Source organism: Podarcis raffonei, chromosome 5 (assembly GCF_027172205.1).
Source record: "Podarcis raffonei isolate rPodRaf1 chromosome 5, rPodRaf1.pri, whole genome shotgun sequence".
NCBI classification, from domain to species: domain Eukaryota; kingdom Metazoa; phylum Chordata; class Lepidosauria; order Squamata; family Lacertidae; genus Podarcis; species Podarcis raffonei.
In genome coordinates this window covers 34,010,112-34,036,721 of record NC_070606.1, presented here as the reverse complement: position 1 = coordinate 34,036,721, position 26,610 = coordinate 34,010,112, and the positions used below count along the sequence as shown (strand labels likewise).

The following is a 26,610-nucleotide window of genomic DNA, read 5'->3' as shown; positions in this document are numbered from 1 at the left end:
GCCCCCTCTTCCCTGCCTTTCTGTTGTAGCAACTTAACTCTTCCATTCACAAGTAGGGTAGGATTACTATCTGAAGGCAAATGACACAGCCACCTTGCTAAAGTTAAGTGGGTCTGGTCAGTGCTTGGAAGAAGAAGAAGAGTTTGGATTTGATATCCTGCTTTATCACTACCCGAAGGAGTCTCAAAGCGGCTAACAGTCTCCTTTCCCTTCCTCCCCCACAACAAACACTCTGTGAGGTGAGTGGGGCTGAGAGACTTCAGAGAAGTGTGACTGGCCCAAGGTCACCCAGCAGCTGCATGTGGAGGAGCGAAGACGCGAACCCGGTTCACCAGATTACAAGTAGGGATGTATATGTAATAAATGAAAACCAAAACTGCCTCAAAAATCACCTCTCGTAATTCTTTACCAGGCATACGGCTTACTTCCTTAAGGGTGACTATTCACTGACAGAAGGAATCTGTCAGTAAAACTGAGAAGCAGGTATTTTTTGGCAATTCCCCCTCCACAGTGCAGTCCCCTTCACCCCTGTATATCTGCTCCAGAGAGTTGGGAGCCCTTCCAGAGAAGATTTTAGGGGGTGCTGGGCACTTCAAGGAGGAGGATGAATTCCCTCCTTCCCAGTCTTGCAGACACATTCCTTCCATAATAGGAAATCGCTACTGGATACCACCTTTGGCTCTCTCTTCCTACAAAGGTGAAACCCAAGCACATCTAGTTGCCTTTGAACATATTCTTCCTGTTACTCTTATTTATGCATTTATATACAGGCTGCTTTTCAGAACTACCGTATTTTTCGCTCCATAGGGCGCACCTGACCATAAGGCGCACCTAGTTTTTAGAGGAGGAAAACATGAAAAAAAATATTCTGAATCAAATGTTGTACTAAACTACTTAAAGCAGCAAAGCGGGTGGCTCTTGTCCGCTTTGCTGCTTTAAAGCGAGCCTCAGAGGAGGGAAGGAAGGGAAACCATGGCTTATCTAAGTCCAGTTAATAATGCTGAGCCTGATTTTATATGCATCTCAAAGCCCTTGACATATATACATTATAATGACAAGCCGAGATAGGCCTCCTGCATAGGAGGAGGGGAGGAGAAGAGAGGGAGCCATCATAGCTCAATAGGGAGAGCATGGAGAAGATCCCAAGTTCAGTCCTTGAAAGCTTCTCCAGGTAGGACTGAAGGTGTGTCTCCTGAAACCCAGGTGAGCCTCTGCCCATCAGTGAAGACAAAACTGAGCTAAATGGGCTCAGGGGTCCTGACATGGTACAGGGAAGGTCCCTCTGTTCCTGTTTAAATTAGCCCTTTCTTCAGAACCATGGGGACTACAATCTTAGTTTGTTTTTAAAGGGAACAGCTGTAACCTCAGTGGCTTTGCATGCAGAACACCACACATTCAATCCCCAGCCTCTCCAGGCCTGAAACTCTGGCAAACTGCTACCAGTCAGTGTTGACATTACTAAGCTAGATGGAGTAGTGGATCCGACTCCTTATAAGGCAGCTTCCTAGGTTCCCATTAATGCTTCAGATCTGGGTGTGAGGCTTGCTGTCACGTTTAGTGTGGCGAGGGTGGTTCTTTGCACATCTGGAAGATGACCGTGTCACCTCCCATCACCCTCTTGAAGGTGCTTTTACAGCTCAGGGAAAAGGGCAGGCAGCCACAGCATGTGTAGACTGTAGCATCCTGAATTAAGGGAGGGATTCCCCTTGCAGCCAAAGGGTTGTTTGAGGCCACCACGAAAGAGCTGATCTTAAACTTGAAACCAGGACTTGCTCTTTAACCATGCTGCTCCTCCAGTTGCCAATGCCATCCATGTAACCTTGTGTGAATATCAAGTGTGGGTTGTGTCCAGGAACCTGGGAGGATTTCCTTCACATGAATGCATGTTTTCGTCTTTAAATAAACAGCCCATGCAAGTTTCCAGCTCTTATGGCCATGCCTGGCTGTCTCAGTAGAAATCTGGGGAGGCTGAGGTGGACTTTCCAGTGGTCAAAGTCTTCCTGCCCAGCATCTATTTCCTGCCCTCTTTCCCCACTGAACCCCCGAACCCTGCTTCAAAGCAAGCCACAGAAGGGATTCCCTCCGCTTTGAAGCAGGAAAGTGGAAGAGGAGCTGCTTACACGAGTGTAAGCTGCTCCCCTCCCACTTTCCTGCTTCAAAGGGAGCCCGGGAGGAGGGAATCCGCGAGCAGCGAGAAGGATCCATGGGTCCCCTCCTTCCCTCCTCCGTGGTTGCTTTGAAGCAGGAAAGTGGGAGAGGAGCTGCTTACACGGGTGTAAGCGGCTTCCCTCCCACTTTGCTGCTTCAAAGCGAGCCACGGAGGAGGGAGGGACCAACGGAATCCCCTTCCCTCCCTCCTCCCCGGCTCAGCTCAGCAGCCGCAGCTCTTGCTGGGTTTACAATGAGCCGGAAGGAGGGACAGACGGCAGTCCCTCCTCCCGCCTCCCTGTAAACCCAGCCAGAGCCGCAGACACACTCTATGCAGCTCTTGCTTTAAAGGGAGAGCTGCGCAGAGCTTGTCGGCAGCAGCGGCTCTTGCTGGCTTCGCTCCATAAGACGCACAGACATTTCCCCTTACTTTTTAAGGGGAAAAAAGTGCGTCCAATGGTGCGAAAAATACGGTAATTAAAACAGCTCAAAGGAAACATTAGAAGAAAAGACAGTGTTAAAAATCAAACAAAGCACCACGAATACAAATACACACCAAGATTAAAAGCCAGCGAAACACAGCAAGCACGCAGTAGAAACATAATAATGTCAATCGTAAATTCCCTTACATAATGATAATAAAAATTCAAGTGCCCTCAGAGGGGCTCGCCAGACTTCCCTGGAGAAAGAATTCCACAACTATAGTATCACTACAAAAAATCTCCTCCTGTTTCTAGTGCCCATCAGTCAGATCTTTGCTAATGCTGGAACAGAGAACCAATCTACTTCTACATACCTCTGTCTCTAACACACAGTTTTAGACAGTAAGCTCCTCAGGCCAAAGGCTTTTTTTGCTTAATAATACTGCCTAAGTGTGATGTACATTAATAAGTGTGAAGTGCATTAATACTTGTAACTTAGTAACAAAAGTATGAGGGGCTTGATAGTACACACCTTCATCAGTATCTTGGAGGAACTAAACAGCTAAGAGGGGAAGAACTCACCTGGCAACAGAAACTACAAAAGTGGGAGAATGTTTTCTCACAATTGAAGCAATACATTGCTTAAGAAGTCAAGGACAATGCATTCAAGGTAACTTAAAAGACAATTTAATAGTCAGCCTAATATACAGCTATTAGAATCACCTAAATATCACATAAATTACAAAAGAATTGGTATATAGCATAATAGATTTTTTTAACTATAAAACACATACCTCTGCAGTCCAACAACAATCCTCCCAAAATATCAGTTACAGTCAAACACCAAAAAAGGACATCGCACAACACAATTTCAACTTTTTGAGCTAGAGAAAATGAGGCCAGATTACATTCATTCATTCATGTACATTTAAACTGTAAAATCCCCCCTCCCACCCCCACCAGTTAATCCAGCTCCAGGTGCAATTTCACATGCTTCCATATATTTTCCAGTACAGTTCTCAGAATATTAAAGTGCTTATGTGCACTCTGGTATCATTCATATGCAGATGTGCAATATTAATCATATTTGGACATTTTAGTTCAAAGTCAGTTCAGCCAGTTCAGATTTTTTTTTCCAGTGCCAACATTTATACATGTTTCAAAAGCATATTTAGACAATGATTTAGACAATGTGTGTAAATGTTCGTTTGTTCCCAAAACCACTGTTGCTTTCTCTTTCCTGTTGCTGGATTTCACGTAAAGATTAATCTCCAACAAACTCTAAATGTACAGGCGTCACTTCTCTAAATGGCAAACAAAAATTAATTTTCTATACCTACATACAAAACTACTCAGAGTTGCTACCTAGGGAAGATTAGTAGAAATATTCATAGTATGAAAGTTTTCATTTTTTAAAGTGTGCATCAACTTCAGCTAACAAAACCACAATAAACAATTACAAATGTGCAGTATTTAGCTCCTGGATATATAATGTAATAATATTTCACAGCTGAATGAGTTCATCACTCTATGCTCCAATTCAATGGTTTACCAGCATGAACAGTACATAGAAAACAGGCAAAACAAAACTGAATGTAAGGCTTTTGGATGGATACGATCTGCAAAAAGCTACACGTTGAGTGAATAAATTATTTACTGCTGCCTTCTTCAGCATCTCCCACCTAAACTCTTATTCAAATTCCTTTCCACACAATATGCTACAGAAGGCTCTCTTCAAAAAGATTCACATATGGCCAGATTCAAGCACCCTAAGGACTGGTTCACAACCACACAGATGAGGTCGCCTCTTTTCAGGAATTGAAATCCAATGCTTCTTTTGAGTACCGGCAAGGCACATGGATGCATATGATTGTGTATTAAGCCCCCGGGGTTTTGTCATTGTTGAGTAAAGGCAGTATGTCCACAGAAAGCAAAGTTTTGAGGTAGGGCCACTTGAGAAGGGATATGGGGTGGGTGAGCCAAAGCCACAGTTCCCACCCCTACAGAATGCCCCGTTCCCAAGTCCTGTTGCTACAGATGCCTCCTCAACCTTTCTGGCTTCTTATTTGGTAACATGCGAGCCAGACAACATAACTGGGGGGGCAGGGGCTTCAGTAATTCATTATGTGATTCACTCATAGGTTTTTAAGCATGGCTCACAATTTACTATTATTGTGGAATTAAGCACAAAGCGTGGCAGTTTTCCGAATTTGTTTTGGATCAAAAGAAGCTAACTATTGAAACCATACTCTCCAACATTAGTGGGACATAATCAATACAGTCATTCAACTCTCCCTTAAAGCATTCCATTACATCACAATAGATGCTACGTGAGGTCATTTAAAAGGTACCAAACCTGAAGCAGAAGGCACTCAGCAGGGACGGTTATTGCAAATAGTGTAAACTATATAAAGAAAAATTAAAATAGCTAATATGGACAGGTCGAAAGGAGTGTTTTGTATCAGTTGCAGTCCTTTAAAAGGGCCGTAATATAAAGGAATTTAGAAGGGTTTCGGCTCATGGTCTATAGTGGTTGTGCCCTCCTCTCTCTCTAGATTAGTATTTAATACTGAAATATGTTTCCCTCAAAATCCGTGCAGTATTTTGCACCCTTAGTGACAACCAGTCACATTCCTAAGTGACCCTTATTCAGTTCTGCTATGGCAAACTATGGCCACGGTGCTATGCACGCTTAAGAAATGCCACAAAACGCAGAGGGACTTATTTCCAGGTAAGCATGCATAGGACCTACTTGTAACCTGCCAAATTGTTCATTCAATCCACAATTTAAGTGAAAATAGTCTCTTCCTAAAATTTAAGCATCTCAAATGGAATGGTATGTAATGTATGGGATACGCAAAAATAGTTCTCCTGTACAATAGAACAAAAATAATTTCAGTTTGAAAATACAGCCTCCATGTGAAAACACAATTATACACAATTTCATAGTTCTGTAAAACTAGTTAGTTAAAATATTTTAACATTTCATAATACCATTATTTTAAATTTCATTTGAATATATGCACCAGGAACCACTAATATCCAAAAATACCAAGAATGAAAATGTTTTGCTATTAAAAAATTATATAATTTAAATTCTTATCAGGTAAGATTGTACATAATTTCCCACAAAATACATTTAAAAGGAGTATTTTCACAAACACATCAGAAGCAATACTAAGAAGTGTCCTTGTGACAAGAGCCAATTTTTCAAAATCAATGTCATTTACAGAGGCTGTAGCTGTGGAGTCATCTTCATTAGTGTTTACATCAGTCATTCTTCCTTCCAAAGAGACACATTTAAATACTCCTTATGCTACACAAGGGCTCCAATTTCAAGCCCTGTAGGTGCTCTGATATATACACAAAGTTATCATAATACACAGGTTTTCATATCCACTTCAATTAGAGGTGGGCATATCTGTTTTTTGCACATAAAATCAACTTGCCTCCTTCATTAGGTGAATAGGGAAGGCCCTGCGTGTACCAGGCATTCCTGTGTACATCCAAGTTCCAACATACACAATAAGCTACAGAATCAGGAAATCTATGAAATAAGAACTTTCACAATTACGTACCCAAGCTTATGCTATTAAAGCATCACTCTACAAGGCTTCCTATGAACAAGAAATGGAAACGAGGAAATTAGTCCATAAACAATGGTGAGAGTATACTAACATAAAGGAAAGCATACTATCCCATTCTGAGTTTTTATTCTCTTTTCTGTCCTCCCGTGAAAGTCACATAAGTTCTGAATTCACCATTTCTGCAGTCTACATTTGAATGGGTTACCTTTAGCTGTACCCAGTTTTTAATTTAAAGTACTATTAACTTCCAACTGAATAAAAATAAGTATAATTCTGTTACAATTGCAACTATAAAAACTGAAAATTAGATAGGAGTGCTTTCTGTAAGGTGATCCTACAATGTTCTAGTTACATTAAATAGTGTAAGCAGCACAGCAATGAACAATTATAATACTAATATTACAGAGCACACAGATTACTGCCCTACAGATGTGAAATGGTACAGGACAAGAATACCTGCCTACATTAGACATACCAATATGTGTGTGTGTGAGTGTAAAGATTCTTTGTTGAACAGAAAACACACAGATAACATAAGCTACTATAGAATAAGCTAATTGTTACAAACGTAGCTCAACAGGGCAGAATAGTGTAACTTTTTCCAGAATATGCTTTAAATTACTTCACAGAACACTGAATTCTTCTAATCAGTCTTAAAGATGGTAGTATGACATAGGCTTTTATTAATTAAGGCTCACTTTATAACCTATGTGAAAACTGTTTATCGATGCAGAATTGTTTTGACAGGAAATAAAAAGTCCATGTATATTTACCACGTTGCTTCCAATTAAAATCAGTATTCTAGTGAACCTTAGAAAGTGAAAACACAAAACTCTGATAAATTCTTATGTCCAATTAGCCTACAAAACACCATACAATGAAACAGTATTAGCAGAACATTGAAATTAATCCTAAAATTGTAGCTTTCCTTCTAAAAAGTTCGGGGGAGGGTGATCAAATTCAGGAGAAAGTGTCTGTTTGCATAATTCCCTTACAGCACTGCTGTAAGGTGCTTCCAAGTGGGGCCTGCTCAGTGACAGAAGCCTCTGGTTCTTGGTAGTTTTGAAGTCAAGCAAAGTGTTCTCCTTAACGGCACAACTAGAAAATGGACATTTGGTTAAAAAGTATTTTCCAGCGACGTGAATTTCAGGAGGTGGTAGAGGATATTTTTTCCTATGCAAATTAAGTAAACTTAATTTACACAGCATAATTTGTGCTAGAATTTTTTTCTGATGGCTTATAAAAAGTGATCTAATTTACCTGTGTTTCATAAACAAAGCTAAAAATGTCAAAACTGCCAAGCTTGCCTTATACTGTATTTGCAGCTGGCATCTAGTTATTAATAAACTTACAAAAAGGGGAAAAAATTCCATGAAAAAAAATAAAGCACTGAAAGATTTTCCAGAAAATTTTCTGATTTGTACAATTTTCCATCTTGTATCACTGGATTTGACTGCAACCATTTCCATGCTAGACAGATTCTGAAACATGCCCATGAGAATTGCTGTGGGGTGTCATGCTATGTCACCCAGGGAGAAATTCATTGTAGAGCTATGCCAATCATTGATTAGCACAAGTACTTAAGCTTGCCAGACAAAACATCCACACTCTACCTCCTACTGCTTTGGGGGGTCTCCTGACAATATAGAGCCATAGGAGCTAACAAAAGTACTTGCACAGGCTTCCACTACCAGGACACATTAGTTGAATGAGGTCCATACTCTCCTTTCTGCCTTTTTTATGTTTATGGAGATGCACATGCTGCCAGAAGGAAGCCCTCTTGTATCAGCCCAATGTTTGCACGATAAGGCCCATTTCAAATGTAACGCTAAGAGAGAAAGCAGACACAAGCCTCGGACTAACAAATTCTCCCCTCCGGTTTGAGCACAAGAAAGCATTTATAGCTACTGTTTATGGTTTGTTCCAAAATGCAGTTTCCCATTATACTGTAATATAAGTAAACTGTGGCTTATTGAAACTACAACATTAAGCCGCAGTGCAATTTTGGTTCGACTGAACTAACTCAGCTTTAAAAAAAAAAAATGAAAATCCTGTATTTGGAATTAACAGAAACTGTGGTTTGTTCCAAAATGTGGGTGTAAGCTTTAAACATCCTCTACTTGAGTCTCTGGCTTCCATCTGCTTGTATTTATCAATGTGTAGTATTATGTCTGATAAAGCAGTCTTTATTCTCACCATAGGCAATTTAATAATTTTGAAGACCCTGGCTTATAATGGCCATTTTTCAACATGGACTTATTTCTAGTGTTCATACATTCCTTGGATGAGAGGATTTCAAGAGGATGCAACTTAAGAGACTGGAGAGCTCTTTAAATACTCTCTCCAACTGCAACCTCTTAAAACTATCTTAACCACTGGTTGTGCAATTTTACAAAACTGCCCACACAATGAATGGCCATAGTACTACCTTATTTTTATAACTGACTTTAGACATTGTAGACTCACTAGGATATATTATTTTGCTGTTTTTCTGCAATGTCCAAAGCAACTCCTAGTTGAATATCTAAATATAAAGCTTATAAACAAAATAGGGCACAAAATCTGACACAAATGTTTCAAAACAGCATTTAACATCTTTACATGGCAAACAACTCCTATTTCATAAGTTTTGAAAAACTTTTCAATAGCACTCATAATAAATTACACTGTTCGAGTATACTTTTAAGTTTAGCCATGAAAAGAGGAACATACCTACCCAGTTTTAAGAATGAAGCAGTATGATCACCTCACACTAAAATGCTGGTTCATTTAGAATATAGATTTCTAAGTATTTATCCCTCAGAAATGCTCCAGTTCTAAAGATGTAGTAAACACCTAAGGATAATATTCTAATATTCTCCTAATAACCCGTTATTTAGAGATATGGCTCAGTGTTCTGGCTGCATGGACGGACTCTGATTAAGCTAAAAATATTTAAGGGTATGAGAAAGCTCTACCATTTTATCTGACACAAATCATCCCCCAATTTTAGCTAAGCTTCACAAGTTAAATGCAGGTTCCTACGATTACCAGTTAAATCTCATTAGCTTCTCTCTTACTAAACTATAAGAAACTACAGAATAATTTTCCTGAGTAAGATTATAAAATACTTGATCATCCTACCAAAAGTACAAAGACAAGTAAAATGTAGAACAATACAAACCAACATAGAACAGAATCACAAGTGCAGAAATGTTGTTGCTTTTCATTATAATTGGCCCCCAGTAGAAATCATAGCAAAAAGTTTAAGTATCTAAAATATTTTGAAGGACGGTAATTAAATTCTTCAGACCATGAATATAGCCCTCATCGTGTGTGTTGCTGGGGAACACATGCGCAAAATCTATCATCCTGACTTCAACCTCCATGCTTTCTGGCAGCGTAGTAGGCATGTGGCAGAAAACTTTTTCCAGCTGAGGTATAACATTTCCATTCAGATGTTCTTGTGAAAGGCAAGCACTGCTCTTCCATATGTTGTCTTGTTCCACAGTTTCAACTTGAAGGGAAATTTGACTCTGGTGCCTTTTGTGAAGTGCATACATTTTAGAGAAGCCTTTGCCTACAGAGGTCTCTACCTTGCCATTCTCTGTAGAACTGATGACACGAATGTTATTATTATATTCCAATGTACCACCACTTGGCACTTGACTCTTGGACACTCTTCCCTTCTCGACCAGACTGCCATCATTTAACCATGTAGCTGTCATCGGATACAAGCCATCATAGACAAATAGTAAAGAACTTGCATAAAAGTTAAGCTGCTTCTGCTTCTCAAACCACTGCAGTATTTCTTTAATCTTTTGAATACTGGCAGCTACAGCATCTTTTCTCAGGCAGAATCCATTATGGAAAAACTGAGCCACACCTGCAAGAAAGAAACCAGTAAAATTAATAGCCACTGACTGGAAAGTTCAAACTGCAGTATAGCAATGGTGCCTAGCTTCCAAAAAGCAAAACTGACAACAAATTCTCAGCTATTCATATAACAGAATTCAGGTTTAAGTTGCTATTCACAGTCAGCTGATAATATGCCCCCAAAAATTAAGACAAATGCCCCAATTCAGATTTCCCATCATCAAAATATTAATTGCAATGTTAAAGGTTTCAGAGCAAGTGTGTCCGATTTATTCTGGTGTTCTCTGGCTCAAGTCTCACTTCTTACATGCACTTAAGCAAGCCCTCATCTTTCAGTTTTATCCACCCAATGCACTATGGGAATACTATAGCATGATCACATCTTCCACACATTTTACTTGCGCAAATTCAATTATACACACTCAGCTCAGGCAGCAGTTGCCTTCTGGGTAACAGTTACAGCAGACGAGTGGGGGGAGACTGAGACAGAAAGAAGGTGAGAGGCAGACAGAGGAAGAAGAAACCCACCTCTCTCAGCTGCATGGTGAGCAGGGAAGTGAGGATGAAAAAAATTCCAGCTGCAGAAGGGAAGAGAGAGGCCAACCCGGAGACATACAGGCAGAAGCAAAAGGCTGGAACAGAGTTGCAGCTTCTGCCTGCCTCTTTCCCTGTCTGCCTTTCTCCTCCCTTCTGCAGCTGAAGGAACCAGGTTTCTTCCTCCTCCATCTGTTTCTACTGCTTCCCCACGCGTCTTGCTGCCAAGGCAAGATTTCTTCTTCCCCTGGCAGTGGGGATGCAGGGAGCTCCTCTGTGAGATCCCTGCCCCCCTTCCAGCAGGCAGCTTTTGACTATGCACAATTCTGCATGCGTGTGCTGCTTCTGGAACAGAACCCTTGAGTTGTGATTGCACTGTACAAGTGACCTAGTTTCCAGGATTATTGTGAGAGTTTATGGGAATCACTTTAAACCCTCAAAACATACTATCAATGCTCAGAACTTATAACTAAAGAGCTGGGACTGCACTATAAAATATTCATGGGGAGCAATCCTATAGCAGGATCTCAAGTTAGGATGAGCAGGTTAGGATCTAGTGCATCTCCATGTGAGTTAGGAGGTTCTTGGCATAGGCAGGTTATGCTGCCTTAATTCCTTCATCCGAAGCTAAGTCAGAGATACACATATTTCCCCCATCTGAGCTCTCCCACCTTTAACCCCAAGTCAGAATGATCCCACTTCCTTCCCTTCCCTGGCAATCCTGCATGCTAGAGGGTTTTAGAATATTGTCCTCAATTTTCTTCACTATGAGACAAGCTACACGTAGTTTATAAGCACACAGTCTCGTAATAAAGGCCTAAAATAGTAGTACTACAACCTGGTCTAAATCCAAACATTACCATCTTTTACTGTCTCTTTCGTTAAGCCTCTTCCATAGTGCTGGTTTTGCGTCTCATAGCTGTCAGAATGGGCGCGATAAACCTTAAAACACACAAAATAATAATGTAATTTTGCCATCTGATTTCTGAAAAAATGTCTTTGTCCTAGGACTAGTTCCACTGTACTCTTCAGCATACGAAAGAAGGCTTTTTTTCAAAATGCTTTATCCACACATCTCTGAAACTATTTCATGAGCTGGATCTATCTAGCAATCCAAACTCAGCAAGTTCACCTTGAAAACATCATAAACTTTGTATATTCAGATATAGCTTTTTCAATGGAATAATACATCAGTGAGATGTTATGTTATATACCTCTCTATACTTTACAGTCCAATAACAAGAAACCAGTGCAAATAAAGTTATGGGTGTTCAGAATGTCTACTCCGATGCCCCAGAATCAACTGGCCTATGTAGTCTTCGGATATAGGCCAGTGATAGAGGATAGCTTAGTATTCTACAGGGGATCTAAACTCAGACATATAAGTTTATGACCACACATCATTGCAAAACAAGTCTGTCTGGAAAACAATAAACATGCTGCATAAAAATAGAAATCAAATGAATATAAAAATATGTGTGCATATAACCACTAACAGCAGCACGTTTAGAAACAAAATAAAAATTATCTAGAATAAGATCACTAAACCAACATTTAAATTATATCTGTTACATGGGACAGCAAATGAACTGATACTTATTTTTCATTCTCAGCAACTACACAAACAGAAGCAGTTGACAGTGCATCCAGCAAGGTCCACCAGAAACCCAGCTAAATGGGCAGGGTATAAATAATAAAATTATTATTATTATTATACAGGCTTCAGACCATGGTGTTCCAATTAAAATCTCAGAGAGATGCATACAGACATAGGAAATACAGCATATATATTTTTGCAATCTATGTCTCTATCCAAATCTGCCCATTTTCATTATATTAAAGGAACAGATTTTTTGCTGACATATTTTATGCCAATCCAGAATGTACATAGGACATTTATTCTGCTACACCAGATCTGAAAGTTAAGCACAGATATAGGGCTGCTTTAACAGGGAGTCTGGGAATGGTTGGAATCCACTTGACTGAAGTCAGCATGATAAAGGAATAATACACTTCTCCCACCAAATGTTAATGAACATGTGTTTGGCACTATAAGAAAGCAACTGGACAGCAAAATAATACTAAAGAACTTGAACATCACATACAGTACAGAACATTAATAGCTCCTTAAACATCTATGAACACAGACCAAAAATGCCTGTCAAATTCAAGTGCCAAACAACATCATCCACCTTCAGTAATATACTGATAAAATATGTTAATAACTAGAGTCTCATTGAGGTCTCTATGGGGACCAAACAGAAAACATGTTGTTTCTTTTCTTCTACTTGGCTAGGGAAATTACAATTATAATCTATTGCCTGAAGGCTAATTTTTAAGGTTTTGAATGCGCTTCAGCATCAGAATTCAGTTTATACAGTTAAAAGCCAAATCTTTCAAATTAAAAGTCAATTAATGCTTCACTAACACAATGCTATGCAAGACTGTTGCAGTTTATCACCATGCTGCACCAAAGGCCTGAAGGGATAGCCAAGCTATCAACACAACATGTTAGCTCTCTGGAGGACTGCTGTGAACAGCTTAAATTTATGAATGCAACCCATCATAACCAAGTTAACAAATCCAGCTATTTGCTGGTGTTATTGAGTAGAACAATAAAATGGAACGTAAGTATGGGGTGCAAGAGGCGGAACTACTGAGAATATAATATGATAAAGGAGGAAGGATAGAGCTGTATGAGAAAACCAGGGAGATAAAAAGAAATATGTTATCGAAGTCCACATCTAGACTAAGTACAATCTTCTTTATAAAAAGAAAAAAGAAAATCTTGAAGATGCTGTTCAGATTATTGTACTCAAAAGAGAAATCAATAATAGGTCTTCCTTTGGATCGCCAACCCTACCCACTTCTTTTCTCATTATTATTATTAATGAGAAGTTGATGCAGATTGTCTCAATTCAGTCCCCTACATCTCCCTGCAATAAGGGAAGCAGGGAATACGGCATGACAGAAAACATTCAAACCCAAAGCATGCTGACTCGTAACATCTTTCCGTGGGGAAAATATCATCTATATACACAAAGTATCAAATGTGGTGACAGTGATAATAATACAACAAAACAACAACACCACAAACCGGCTTATAAGTATAAAACCAAATTTACTAAAATAGCTAGAATAGAGATAGACTTATAACCATTCAAACAACAAACATCATAAGGTGCCATGTGCAAGACAAAGCCTGGAGATACCGTAAACATGGAGTGGATAAATGTACAACTCGATCTTAACAAGTTACATGTACAGTAAACGTTATACAGACTGGATAAATGAACTGTTCAACAAGTAGCATAAGTCCAATCATGGAACGGCAACCCCATGTTGCCACAAGGGGAAGGGTAGCACACTGGAGAATATGAAAAGGTTTTTCAAAGCTGTTTTTCAAAGATTGAACTGGATGAGATGTTCTTCAATGGGTCTTGAGTTGGAAACACAAAGCCGTGTACATGGATCAATCACGGGAAGGAAAATCAAAGCCACCACCCCAGTGAGAATAACGCAAGTAGGCAAAAGGAGCTTAGGGTCGCATAACTAGTTAGCATGCCAGAGTCTCGTTCGTTATCTGGCACTGGATGCTACCCATGCCGTTGTGGCAGCACGGGGTTGCCATTCCGTGATTGGACTTATGCTACTAGTTGAACGGTTCATTTATCCAGTCTGTATAAAGTTTACTGTACATGTAACTTGTTAAGATCGAGTTGTACATTTATCCACTCCATGTTTACAGTATCTCCAGGCTTTGTCTTGCACATGGCACCTTAGTATGTTTGTTGTTTGAATGGTTATAAGTCTATCTCTATTCTAGCTATTATTCTAGTAAATTTGGTTTTATACTTATAAACCACTTTGTGGTGGTGTTGTTTTGTTGAAAATATCATCTAAACATGATTTTAGTTGCCCCCATGTTGTCAAGAACATAAAAAGATTTAAAATCCAATGAAGAACTGCATCTTACCCTCATGCCTAGCACCAAGAACCCAATCTCTTCCATTAATGGGTACTTGCTGACTTGTTGCTTAATCTTCTCAGCGGAAGCATATGGATCATAGCTTTTCTGGCCTATTTTTACATCCATTATACATGGCTTTTTAAATCTGTGTGTCACATCTTCCAGTTTCAGGTACAAATCTGTTAACAATTCAGAATAAACTAGATCAATGTCATAATCTAACCAACCTAATCATTAGAGGTCAGTGGAAAGTACACAAGCACAGGAGTGGCTCGAAGATGGCGTCCTCCTGGTGGTGGTATATTACAACAAACATTATATTAACCATCTTGTGATTTTATTTCATTGTGTCTATTTTTATATTCCTTCTCACTATCAGACAGTGTTGTGTAAGTTAATATAATAGTAGTGTTTTATAAATTATTTTTATTATGAAATCTGCTGTCCAGGTCAGCTTCAGCCTCCTGTGTAAGAACGTAAGTAATTACAGTAACCATCCTTTCAATGAAGCAAATTGTAACTAACATTCTGAGAAAGCATATAATGTTAAAAGATAATAATAAGCTCTTTAAAGGTAAAGGTACCCCTGCCCGTACGGGCCAGTCGTGACCGACTCTGGGGTTGCGTGCTCATCTCGCTTAAGAGTCCGGGAGCCAGCGCTGTCCGAAGACACTTCCAGGTCACGTGGCCAGCATGGCGAAGCTGCTCTGGCGAGCCAGCACCAGCGCAGCGCACGGAAACACCGTTTACCTTCCCACTATAAAGTGGTACCTATTTATCTACTTGCACTTAGGGGTGCTTTCGAACTGCTAGGTGGGCAGGAGCTGGGACCGAACGACGGGAGCTCACCCCGCCGCGGGGATTCGAACCGCCAACCATACGATCGGCAAGTCCTAGACACTGAGGTTTTACCCACAGCACCACCCGCGTCCCAAAATAAGCCCTTTAGCATGCTTTAAATTGCCAACGTTAATTCTTGGCGGTGGTCATCTTATTATCTTCCTGCAAGACTACTGTACCCTACTAGTGGTACCCCTGTTGCTGTGAGCAGTAGGAGGTGTATTTTGACATACAAATTCTGCAATAGACCTAAATATGCTAAACTGGATCTTACTGAAGAATCAATTGAGTTTGCAGAAAACAGCCCTTATTTACATGACATTTTTCCATCTACAAAGCATAGCAATATATTGTTTCATGATGTTCTACATGATAGTGATTTATCACGCTGTGCTCGGGTACTTAGTTTCTGGCATTTTCAGAACCATCTCCCAAGCAGTTGCCAAAAAATTAGTGCTTGTTGCACTGTCTAACAGCATTACCATTGGGTGCAGTAGGTGATGACCAGGTTCCATAATATTTTGGCAAATATTTTTGGAGTTCTAGAAACACAGAGTCTTCACAGTCAGCAGCATACACCTGAAATAAAAGAAATATGTTTGAGCTGCAACAAACCACTCAATTCCCTCTTGTGGCAGACTACATTTGGATATTTAGAACTTAGGGGGGGAATTCAAAATCATGCTAAGGTAATCTTCAGCACAAGCATTTCGGCTTGCCAGATGGAACAATTCATTCTCGTACCCCTGCATGCTGTCCCAGCGCTTCTTCCAACCACCAGCACCCAACCAGTTTCAGGGGTACACAACCTAAAGACCTTGCCCAGGGCTTCCACTAACAGGACTTGTTAGTTGAATCTTACCCTCTGTATGTTTAAAACCTCACACTCAATGAGAAATATCCATTTAGAAAGGAAACAAAGTGTCTCTCAGAATAAATGCTGTAAATTGTGCCAGAACGTTTGACTACTGTTAAGTCTTTTATTAAAAAAAAAGTATTTTGCTATCAAAAAAACCCCCACCCCAAATTGAAATTCAGAGTTTGACAGCACTAAAGCACACAAATGTGTGCTTAGGGTTCCTGTGCAGCATGAGTCTAATCTAATCAAAACATTCTTAGGTGCACTAGTGGCAGGATGGGGCACAGGGAGACAGGTCTGGTCTCCCTTTCACCTTCAGTTATGGCAAAATCAAGTATGAGGAGGATAATCTTTCAGTGATGAATTAATCAATTGCATTCTCCCTCCCCAAATTCCTAAACTAAATGGCCCTTAAAAGATTATATTGGATTGGTATAACCCTAGAAAGCATCCAGTAAATACAGGAACTCTTAACATAGCCTACCAACTGTGGGTTTACGCTTCCAAGTAGGGGAGGAGGAGGAGGGGAAGGAGAAGTAGAGTGGACTGCAAAACTTGTGTACTGTAACATTAGCAGCTTTATCATTGACTGAATTTGTAAAACAGTTAAAGTGCATTGTTTCTACTGCCATAAGATACCTGGCTTTTGTTAGAGGGATGCAATTATTTATTTTGTTCATGACTTGTCATTCAATTGCAGCAAAGCCACACCATCAGTGACGAACAGAAAGAATATTAAAACATGCAACTCAACAGCTAATTCCTAATGTGACACCAATGCAATTTTAAATTTTTTTATTCAATATTAAATTTTGACCCTTAGTTGGCAATAACAACTGCAGAGGCAAAATGCTGAGCAAATACTTTTCAGAGACAGAATGACAGTCAGTCCTGTTATTCTAGTTACACTTAAAAAGGAAATGAACAAGACCATACAACTGAGTTGCTGGATTTACAAATTACTGTTGTCCATTATATATACTTATAAAGGAAAAAATCCCTTCAAACTTTTGTCTGCCTGAACTATTGGATTTTCTGTCACCAAGAGAAACCAGGTGACAGATCACAGGCTGCCTTGCCTGTCTCCTATGTAGGTCAGGAAAAAGCTGAAGCTTGCTAACAGGTTAATTTTAGGACTCTAAATTATTATTGTTTATTCCTTTTCCAAATCCCCCACCCCCTAAAAACCAAGTCAATATAGGCATCCAGCTATAGGAATAGTAAAATAATCAAATTACTTATACTGAAGAAGTTATAAGGTCTGATTAGCAGAAAAAAATACTTTGTTATAGGAGACATTTCCTAAATGAGGATCACACTGTCTTTGGCTTTAATAGGGAATGGAATCATTTGCAACCAAATGTTTCAGCACAAACTGTTCCAAGAGCTCATATATTAATGAACTATTTACATTTTCTCTCCACGTGCACACTAATGTTACTTTAGGCAACTCTGGTAGAAAGTACATAATTCACTCTGACTCAACCAAACATATGTTGTAATTTCATTCCCCAAGAATGGTTTCAACATTTATTTGCAATATTAGTTTGTTCTACTGACAACCAAAATTTAACTTCAAAGATGTGCCACCTATGCCATGAGATCCAGTAACTAGCTACATAGCCCCAGGTTCCTGTACAGTGATTTCAAGGAAACAGGGTAGCAGGAGCATTCTAGCACCCCCTTAACCAAACTGGCTTTTACTCCAATATCACACTTTATTTGGTGCAATGTACCACTCCCTCTTCAATGCATAAACCAGTCTTCGTTCCTCCAGAGGCTCCATGCCTAAATAGTCCCCTAGATAATCAAATAAGCAGTTGCCAATGGGGCGACATCACAGCTAGCATGAAGCTCACTTATGGAATACAGTCATACCTTGGGTTGTGAACGCTGCAGGTTGTGTGTTTTCGGGTTACAGACCGCGCCGAACCCGGAAGTACCGGAACGGGTTATTTCCGGGTTTTGGCGCTCGCACATGTGCAAAGTCGCTAAATCACACTTTGCTCATAAGCACCAAATCGCGTCATGTGCGTGTGAAGACACGGCGCTGCGGGTTGTGAACATGTCTCCCGCATGGATCACGTTCGCAACCCGAGGTATGACTGTATAGAAAAACAAGGAGAAAGTTATGGATAGATGCCCAACAACCAGACAGGCACATGATGAAACTACCAGTGTGTCTGCTGATGACCTCTGAGACTGTCAATAAAGGGATGCACACCAACATTACTGACAGTGGAAGACATCAAACACTAGTCATAATCAAGACCCACTGATGTCAAAAGCTCCAAAGTATGTCATCTTCCTCCCATATAATCAGTCTCTGACACTGATCAAGACTACCATATTGAGTTTGCCATTTACTGTATGTGCTAAGTTGAGACAGTAAGGTTATGCACAGAGGTTCCCAATGATAATTAAACAGAGGGGTGCTTCAATTCAGCACAAAAAAAAGCATAACTTCAGTTAGAGGATGAATTAGAAAACAATTACCTTATTATAGAATTCTAGTTCTCTGGGCCCTCGAGGTGGTGGCTGCAATTGTTTGAGGACTGTGCCATCAGGATGCTGCAGGATGCCTGGGAAACAACAAATACATTTGTTCACATCTTAACTTCAGCATGCCTTTGAGTCCAACTATGATAACATAATCTAGTATATACACTAAATGTTCTAAAAAACCCAAGAGTTCTTGTTAGGGGGAAAAGTAAGAGTTCGTGTTAGGAAGCAGCTTTCTTTAAATGAAATTAATAAAACAGAGAAAATACACCTTACCCTTAGAGTCTGGTACTTATCCTGAAGACCAGGCAAATCTTTCACACATTGGCCTGGTTTGCATGTAATGCTAAGCCATGATTTGTTTAACAAATCAGTAGTTAACCATAAATTATCCTACATATTTGTCAAACTATGGTTTGTTTCTCCAAAGTTTGGTCTGTTTCCCATCTGCTATAGTCTCATGCATTTGTACCCTGGTGAACATCTAGAGTGGAGTAGCCAAGCAAACTATGGCTAAGGAAAGTGCTGAGCTCACATGTAATGCCAAGCCATAGCTTAAACGAAGACAGGCTCATAAGCAACAAGCCATGGCTTCAAATCATGGATGACTGGCAATAAGGAAACAATAGACAAGCTGCTGGGAAGGGTTCACACGTAATGCTGAGCCATGGCCTAGCTATACAAGAACCAGGATGAATGTGGAGCAAGAGTTTTGTTATTTTGCAGCTAACCTCTCTGCTATTTTTCAATCACCAAAACAGTGTTAGTTCTGAACGGTTTCATCTCACTGAAGTTTCTTCACAGCAGTGGTAACTTAAAATTTAATCCTTAAACATTCATTTGCAACTACTGGAATAAGCCCTTTGGATCCAAATGAAACTTCAGTATCATGTCTTTTTCTTTCTTTCTAATGATGTTATTCAAGACAGGCAATATTAATACAACCACAACGTCACAAATTAAAATTGAGACTCATTCTAGGCTGCAGTATTACCATTAGGACAACAGACTACAATAAATGTTATCTCCACTAGTTGAAAAATAACCAAGGTTTCTATTTAGTAATGGTTATAGTTATAAAAATCAGCCTTTGGACTTTATTATTAGTAAAAGTAAAACTTTAGCTTCTAGGTAAAATTGAACATGTTATTTTCAGCAATAAATCTTTGTTCTTATCACGGTCACATTATGCAACCCTGAGTGAAGCCACAATCAAAACCACTTTGTCAGGCAAGCAAAATGTGAGTGTTTACCCCTTCCCACCTCTATTATAAATTCCCTTTATTAAGAATTTTAAGTAGTCAGAGCACATGTCAGAACAGCCTTTTTCTAGTATAGTGAAAAGAGCAACTCTCATAGGAGTCTCTCCACTTTTTGAAATTCTGTGTGTGCTAGCAACTAGGGAAAGGAAATTTAAGGTAAGAAGCTGGGACAGTGATAAGAGAAGTAAGATCTTCTCAGTGATGACCCCAATACTTCATAATTATTTGCTCATGAAAGACTACTTCAGCCCAAGTTTGTTTATTTTTTGAAAGCAAAGTTTTACTACAACAAATTTTTAACTGGGAAACTTAAAGGGGTATTTTAATGTGCTCCACTGTTTCAACAGTTTAATAGTGGAATATATAGGCTGTCATGTTTACTTTTTTGTATTTGTGATTCTATGATTTTATGTATGGAAACCATACATAAAGCTCTGCTGGATCTGATCAAAGGACTCCAGTTCAGCATTATGCTTCCCACAGTGGCTATCAGATGCCTATGGGAAGCCCATGAGTAGGACATAACTGCAGTAGCACTATCTTCCAACTCTACAATTTTATGATTCTATGATTCAATCCTATTATTATACCCAGCTGGCATTCAGAAGCATACATACTAACTCTGATACTGGAGGAAATATAGCCAGCACAACAAAAAGCCATTGATATTCTTATATCCCAAGAAAACCTATGGAATAGGTAAAGTATAAATATAATATAGAATGATATAGTAGATTTCTCCTTATGAATATGTGAAGTGTTTAAAAAGTATCTTTCATTCACAGAACTCTAATATACATGACACTCCACAGTAACAATACAAAATCAAAGAGCTTATAATCTAAATTTCAGCAGTGAGGAGGAGTTGGGAGAACCCTGAAAATCTGCACCAAGGTAACCCCAGAACACACGCAAAAATATCTTGTGATCTGTGTGAGTTACGCAAGTGTGTGAAAGTTGCTTATTTTCTTGTTTTAAATATCATTCAGTCACCACTTTAGGTTCTGAGATTCCAGAAGACATTAACCATGCATTTTCATACCTATATTTGTAGTCAACAAGGGCTAGAAACACTTTTTTAAAAAAATCTGGAAGCTAAATTCTGTAACCACTACCATGTACATGCCAGAGCCCTGAACTTCAACTTCTTATAATCCGTGCAAATTTGTTATTCCTGAAGTTGACTGCAACAGGGATAGCTCTCAATCATGGTCCCCCCCCCCCCCCAGAGAAGAGACACACATTATGACCTTAGAAGGATGTTGGCTTAAGCAGAAGTCAGTGAGGAAGGTTAATCATGAAAACTGCAGCTAAACAATCTATGTTCTCACTTAAAAATCCTCTCCTTTCAGGAACAAACCAGTTTTCTTGTGAAATCCTTGCTTTCAGTTGTTCCATTTGAACCTATGCTTTTGTAACTATCTGCATTTCATGGGTAAACAATGTTATAAAAATGAATAATTACATCTTATAAAAATATAAAGATGCATATGCAAGAATATGATGGGGATGAATATTTACATGTTGAGCTTGAACATGTGTCAGACCCAGTTTCAAATTCCTGCTCAGCTTCAAAATTTATTGCACAGCCTTGGGCAAATCACCCTCTATCAGTTTAACCTGAATCATGACATTGTTTTGGTGCTAAAACACATTGCTATGAGCTTCCTGGAAGAAAGGATAAGGTGCAAATACAAGAAATGTTGATTTTCACCACTTTTTGAACTCAGTACGAGTACTCTACAAGTGTGAATGAGTTAAGAGAAACCATCTAGTGCGTTTACTGAAGAAAAGGGGGCATACATCAATCAGGTGAACTACAACTTGCTAAAGGGCCTTCTCAGCAACAGCACCCAGGTTATTTATTCAAATCATTTCTATATCACATTATATTTTTGAAAAGTTCTCTAAGTGGATTACAACCCATCTTAAAACATCAAATTCCAAAATCTCAATAAATATTACAACTGACAATTTAAGTACAAAAATACGATAAAGACATTAAAGCAGCATAATTAAGAGGAAAACAAAATATGTTCCTAATTTTTAAAAATGCAAGTAAAAATTAAATACAATAACAATTCCACTTAGAAAGTTTTAGCCAAATTAAAATGAGATAGAAACTGTATCCACACTTCCACCTCCACAGTAACATGCCCCAGACACAGCCTTAGCACTCCTCTACATAAGAACCTCACTCTCAAGTACAGTGGTTCTTCAGGTTAAGTACTTAATTCGTTCCGGAGGTCCATTCTTAACCTGAAACTGTTCTTAACCTGAAGCACCACTTTAGCTAATGGGGCCTGCTGCTGCTGCCGCGCCGCTGCCATGCAATTTCTGTTCTCACCCTGAAGCAAAGTTCTTAACCCAAGGTACTATTTCTGGGTTAGCAGAGTCTGTAACCTGAAGCGAAGGTAACCCGAGGTACCACTGTATTCCCACTAACTATACTCATAACACAGCTAATCCCCACCCAACTAATTGTTGCCAACCAGAACTCTGGTTTGCAAAACATCCCCAGAAGCATTAAGCACAGGTTACAGCCAGCTCATTCACTCACCTCCATCTCGGTCAATATATTATCATATAAACAAAAACATTATCCATTCTCCTTCCTCTCTCCCACCCGGGTAGGGTCTTTGGGTGGTATCAAGCAACTTTACAAATACCTGCCAAAGAAGGGGAAGAAGAGGCATGGGAGGAGAAGCAACCAGTATGCTGAAAAACCTAACCATGGTTAAGTGATCAGGCACTTTTCCACTTCATCTTAGTGCAGATGTATTTGTCTAATACTGGCTGATCATGTCTGATTTGTTTAATACAAAGACTAGAAGAACCTAGCTAGGAAAGAAAAATAGAACAACCAGAATCTGTCTCTTGTAATGGCATCTTATATATGCACATGTAAAGCCCCTCTAGTTGCCACATAAATCAATTTAAATGGCACAATCTCTTTAAGTTCTTCATTGTATTCATGTCCATTTGCCACAAAACACAATGTGAATACAAGGATAAACACATTTTCTGCAGTGATGAAATTTCTCCCTAATGAATGCCAAATCTTCTGTTTACTCAAAACAGGAGTACATCAGTGTGTTTATTCTTCATGCAATTTGTTTCCTGTAGAAATCCAAAACAAGATTTCACAATTAAAGTAACTGCTTTTGGGATTTCTGGAGCAGAATCGCAGGCATTATTTTCCAAACCTACCAATCCAATTTCCTTTTTTCTTTGGGGTGGGGTGGTGAAGAGAGAATCAGGTTATATCCCCAGCTTCAAAACTTCCTATTCATAGACATTAAACCTACAAAACACCTCAGATGAAGACTACATGCTTAGGTATCAACAAGAAAAGCAGGGACCTTGTAGGTAGATACCCCTGGAGATTTAGAAAGAGCAGGGAGGTCATATTAGAAAACCAAATTAACACACAAAAACGTGCAGCAGCAAACACAACAAAGACACCATAAAAGAAAGCGCTTTAAACAGCTTATTAGGCAGGAGAATGTGTCATTTCATTATTGCTCCATTAGTACATTCCCAACAAAGAAAAAAAATTTTTTTTACTGTAAACCACCAAGGTGTATACAACAGCGACAGTAGAATACCACTATGTTATTTTGTAAGGAAAAAAGCAAACTGAAGTTCTGCGTGGATTTCAAAAACCTGCAAATTCTACTTTTGAAAACCCATTTCAGAGCATCATTTTCAGCTGTCATATACTGTAACACACCCTATCCTTCCTACACATATTGCTCAAGATGGCTTACAATTAACATGCCTATTTTTAATTAATACTATTGTTGCATGGAGCCACAGCCAGTAGTCTTTCTCAGCTGGGTTCAGGGGCTGGATTGGGGGAGCCTGGAAAGACCATTCAGCCATAAAAAAGTCACTAGAAGACCTCAAAGCAGTCTCTCGCCGAATTGGGGCGGGGGGGACGGACGATGGGGACGACAAAATTAAGCAACCCCACGCATGCAAGGGACGTCTTGAATATTACTCACACGGCTCAGAGAGAGGGCTGTCAGAAAGAGAGACACAAGCAACCCACAACATTAAGGACACACCGATGTCGTAAGTAAAAACAAAACTCGCCCTGGTATTATTATTTAACACTAGGGCACTGGATCCCACACACCAAAAACACGCACGCGCGTGCATAAACGTGCATAAACACACACACACTTGGAAACGTTGAGGGGAATAACACCCAAGGCAGAAAAAAACGGACTTTGGTTGCTTTGTATCCAGATCCAAACTCTAATTCCTGAGCGCGGACCCAAGGGACTTGGGTTGGGTTGGGGGGTACCTGAGCAGCCCCACTTCCGACTCCCTGCCGAAGGGGTGCCCGGGGCGTGGGTCCCGGCTTCCTGCCTCCCCTTAGGACCCGCCCCCCCCCACACGCACCCAGCCACCCACCCACCCCAGGCCTGCCACTTACCGCCCTTATCCTTGCCGTACATGTGCCCAGCCACCTGGTGAGACAGCGGCACGCAGCCGTTGAGCAGCCGGGCGCTCCTCCCTCCTCCTCCTTCCTCTTCTCCCTCCGCCGACGACGACGCCGCGGAGCGCGGAGGCACGTCCGCCTTGGCGCCCCGAAGAAGCCGCTCGGGCTCCCTGCTCGCCGCACAGCGCGGGGGCTCGGTGGCCATTTCCTCGGAGGCTCCCGCCGCCGCCGCCACGTCCTCCTCCTCCTCCTCCTCCTCGCCTTCAAGGGCCTCCTCCGCCGTTGCCTCCGCTGCCGCCGCTCGCCGTTCGCAGCCCAGACCAGGCCCGCGGCTCCATGGCGTGCGCCCCCGCCCGCAGTGCTTCCACTCCCTCAGGCGAGCGGAGCGGAGGCTTCCCTCGGCCACCTCAACCGCTCGGGTCGACTGACTAAGCGGCACTGAGGAGAGAGAGAGAGCGAGAGAGAGATAGGCAGCACCTCGGTGTTACTGGGCCTGCGCGGCTCGCAGCGAGCCTGCGCAGTAGCGGCGACTGAAGCCGCTTGTCCCTGGTGCGGGGGGCGGCTTCTGAATGGTTTTCCCTACGCGGCTATTCGGAACGCGAGGAAGAGGCAGCGCTGCTGTTATCAAGGGCACAGCGCTACCTGACAGCCGCGCCCTTCTGTGCGGTGGTAGACTTTCCCTCTAAGCTCAGGGGTCCAGGGCCGACCCAAGACCTTTTGGCACCTGAGAATGGTGCCCCCTTCTCCGCCAGGGAAGATCTACTACATCAGGAGCAATCAGAGGTGCCAACTTGGATAAAATATTGGTATTGAATAATTGGATATTGAATTGAATTGGTAGTCGATTGAATATTGAATAAAATATTGGCACAGGTAAGCTCTGCCCCACATCTGATGCGGTGCACACACAGCATCTGAATGGCAAAGCCCATCAACTTTGGGGGTGCCCGGCCCTCTCCAATATTTTATTGGGGGCAAAGGGACCTTGGCCCCTGGGAGTTGGTTCCTATGGGAACAATGGAGAGATAAAGCTCTCAACCAGGATCTACTGATTAGCAGACCTTCCAAGTGTCCCTGTTTTCCAGGGACAGTCCCGGATTTACAGAAGCTGTCTCAGTTTCTGATTTGATCCCAGAATGTCCCACTTTTCGTTAAGATGTCCATGTTTTCATCGGAGAAATGTTGGAGGGCATGCACCCCATGAGTGCGCCAGTCCTACTGTTGTCTAGGGAGTGGTGAGAGGGAGAAAGCACTCTGTATGTGCTCTGTGGAAGAGAGGTCCCAGTACATATTATTTTTACGGGACTGAGCTCTAGTAATAAACCACAAGTTGTGCTACAAACTAAACTCTGCCACAGTGGACTCCAACTCCGCTCTCATCAGCCCAAGCCTATCATGGTCAATTGTTAGATATAATGGAAATTGAAGTTCAGCAACATCGAGGATCAAAGGTTCCCCACCCCTGGTCTGACAAAGCTCAGTTTTAAAATAAATAAATTTTAAACAAGGCTCAAAGTGAAGGCCATGAGTGAAGTCTCACTGTGAGCAAAGTTGCTCTCCTCACACTGGTAGCCTTTTTTTAGCCTTTAGACTTCTGCTAGATAGCTAGAGGATACATTTCTGGTAAGCACACTTAAAGGTAAAGGTAAAGGGGCCCCTGATCATTAGGTCCAGTCGTGACTGACTCTGGGGTTGCAGCACTCATCTCGCTTTATTGGCCAAGGAAGCCGGCGTACAGCTTCCGGGTCATGTGGCCAGCATGACCAAGTCACTTCTGGCGAACCAGAGCAGCACACGGAGCGGTACCTATTTATCTACTTGCACTTTGACATGCTTTCAAACGGCTAGGTTGGCAGGAGCAGGGACCAAGCAACGGGAGCTCACCCCGTTGCGCGGATTCGAACCACCGACCTTCTGATTGGCAAGTCCTAGGCTCTGTGGTTTAACCCACAGCGCCACCCGCGTCCCTGTAAGCACACTTACTAAGCTGTAAATGCCCCATTGGACTTACTTTGAGTAAATATGTTTAGTAACACAGAGCATCCAAGTCACAGTCCTGAATTCACCATTTCCTACTTGACCCATTAAGCACCGTGATATAGCAAGAGAGCAGGGATTCTGCAGGTGGGATGGCAAGATGAAGGAAAGGTTCACACAACAGACCAAGGGACACTCTGAGAG

At 40.9% G+C, this 26,610-nt stretch overlaps 1 protein-coding gene across 1 annotated transcript; it reads right to left on the bottom strand.

Annotated features, from left to right (window-relative positions):
• Positions 1 to 3,234: 3,234 nt before the first annotated feature.
• On the bottom strand, positions 3,235 to 24,925 carry IPMK (inositol polyphosphate multikinase). The gene is made up of 6 exons (XM_053388574.1): positions 24,424 to 24,925; positions 18,712 to 18,797; positions 15,839 to 15,935; positions 14,523 to 14,695; positions 11,407 to 11,488; positions 3,235 to 10,022 (listed from the first exon to the last, which is right to left on the bottom strand). The coding sequence occupies exons 1-6, from the start codon at positions 24,632 to 24,634 to the stop codon at positions 9,403 to 9,405; spliced, it is 1,269 nt and encodes a 422-aa protein (XP_053244549.1). The 5' UTR covers positions 24,635 to 24,925; the 3' UTR covers positions 3,235 to 9,402.
• Positions 24,926 to 26,610: the final 1,685 nt, after the last annotated feature.

Excerpts from the sequence above, each read along its gene's own strand:
- IPMK (XM_053388574.1), bottom strand. The coding sequence starts at position 24,634 with ATGGCCACCGAGCCCCCGCGCTGTGCGGCGAGCAGGGAGCCCGAGCGG. Across the intron at positions 18,798-24,423 it reads GTACGGCAAGGATAAGGGCG|GCATCCTGCAGCATCCTGAT; the intron begins GTAAGTGGCAGG and ends GTTGTTTCCCAG. Across the intron at positions 11,489-14,522 it reads TCTTGGTGCTAGGCATGAGG|GTTTATCGCGCCCATTCTGA; the intron begins GTAAGATGCAGT and ends GTGTGTTTTAAG.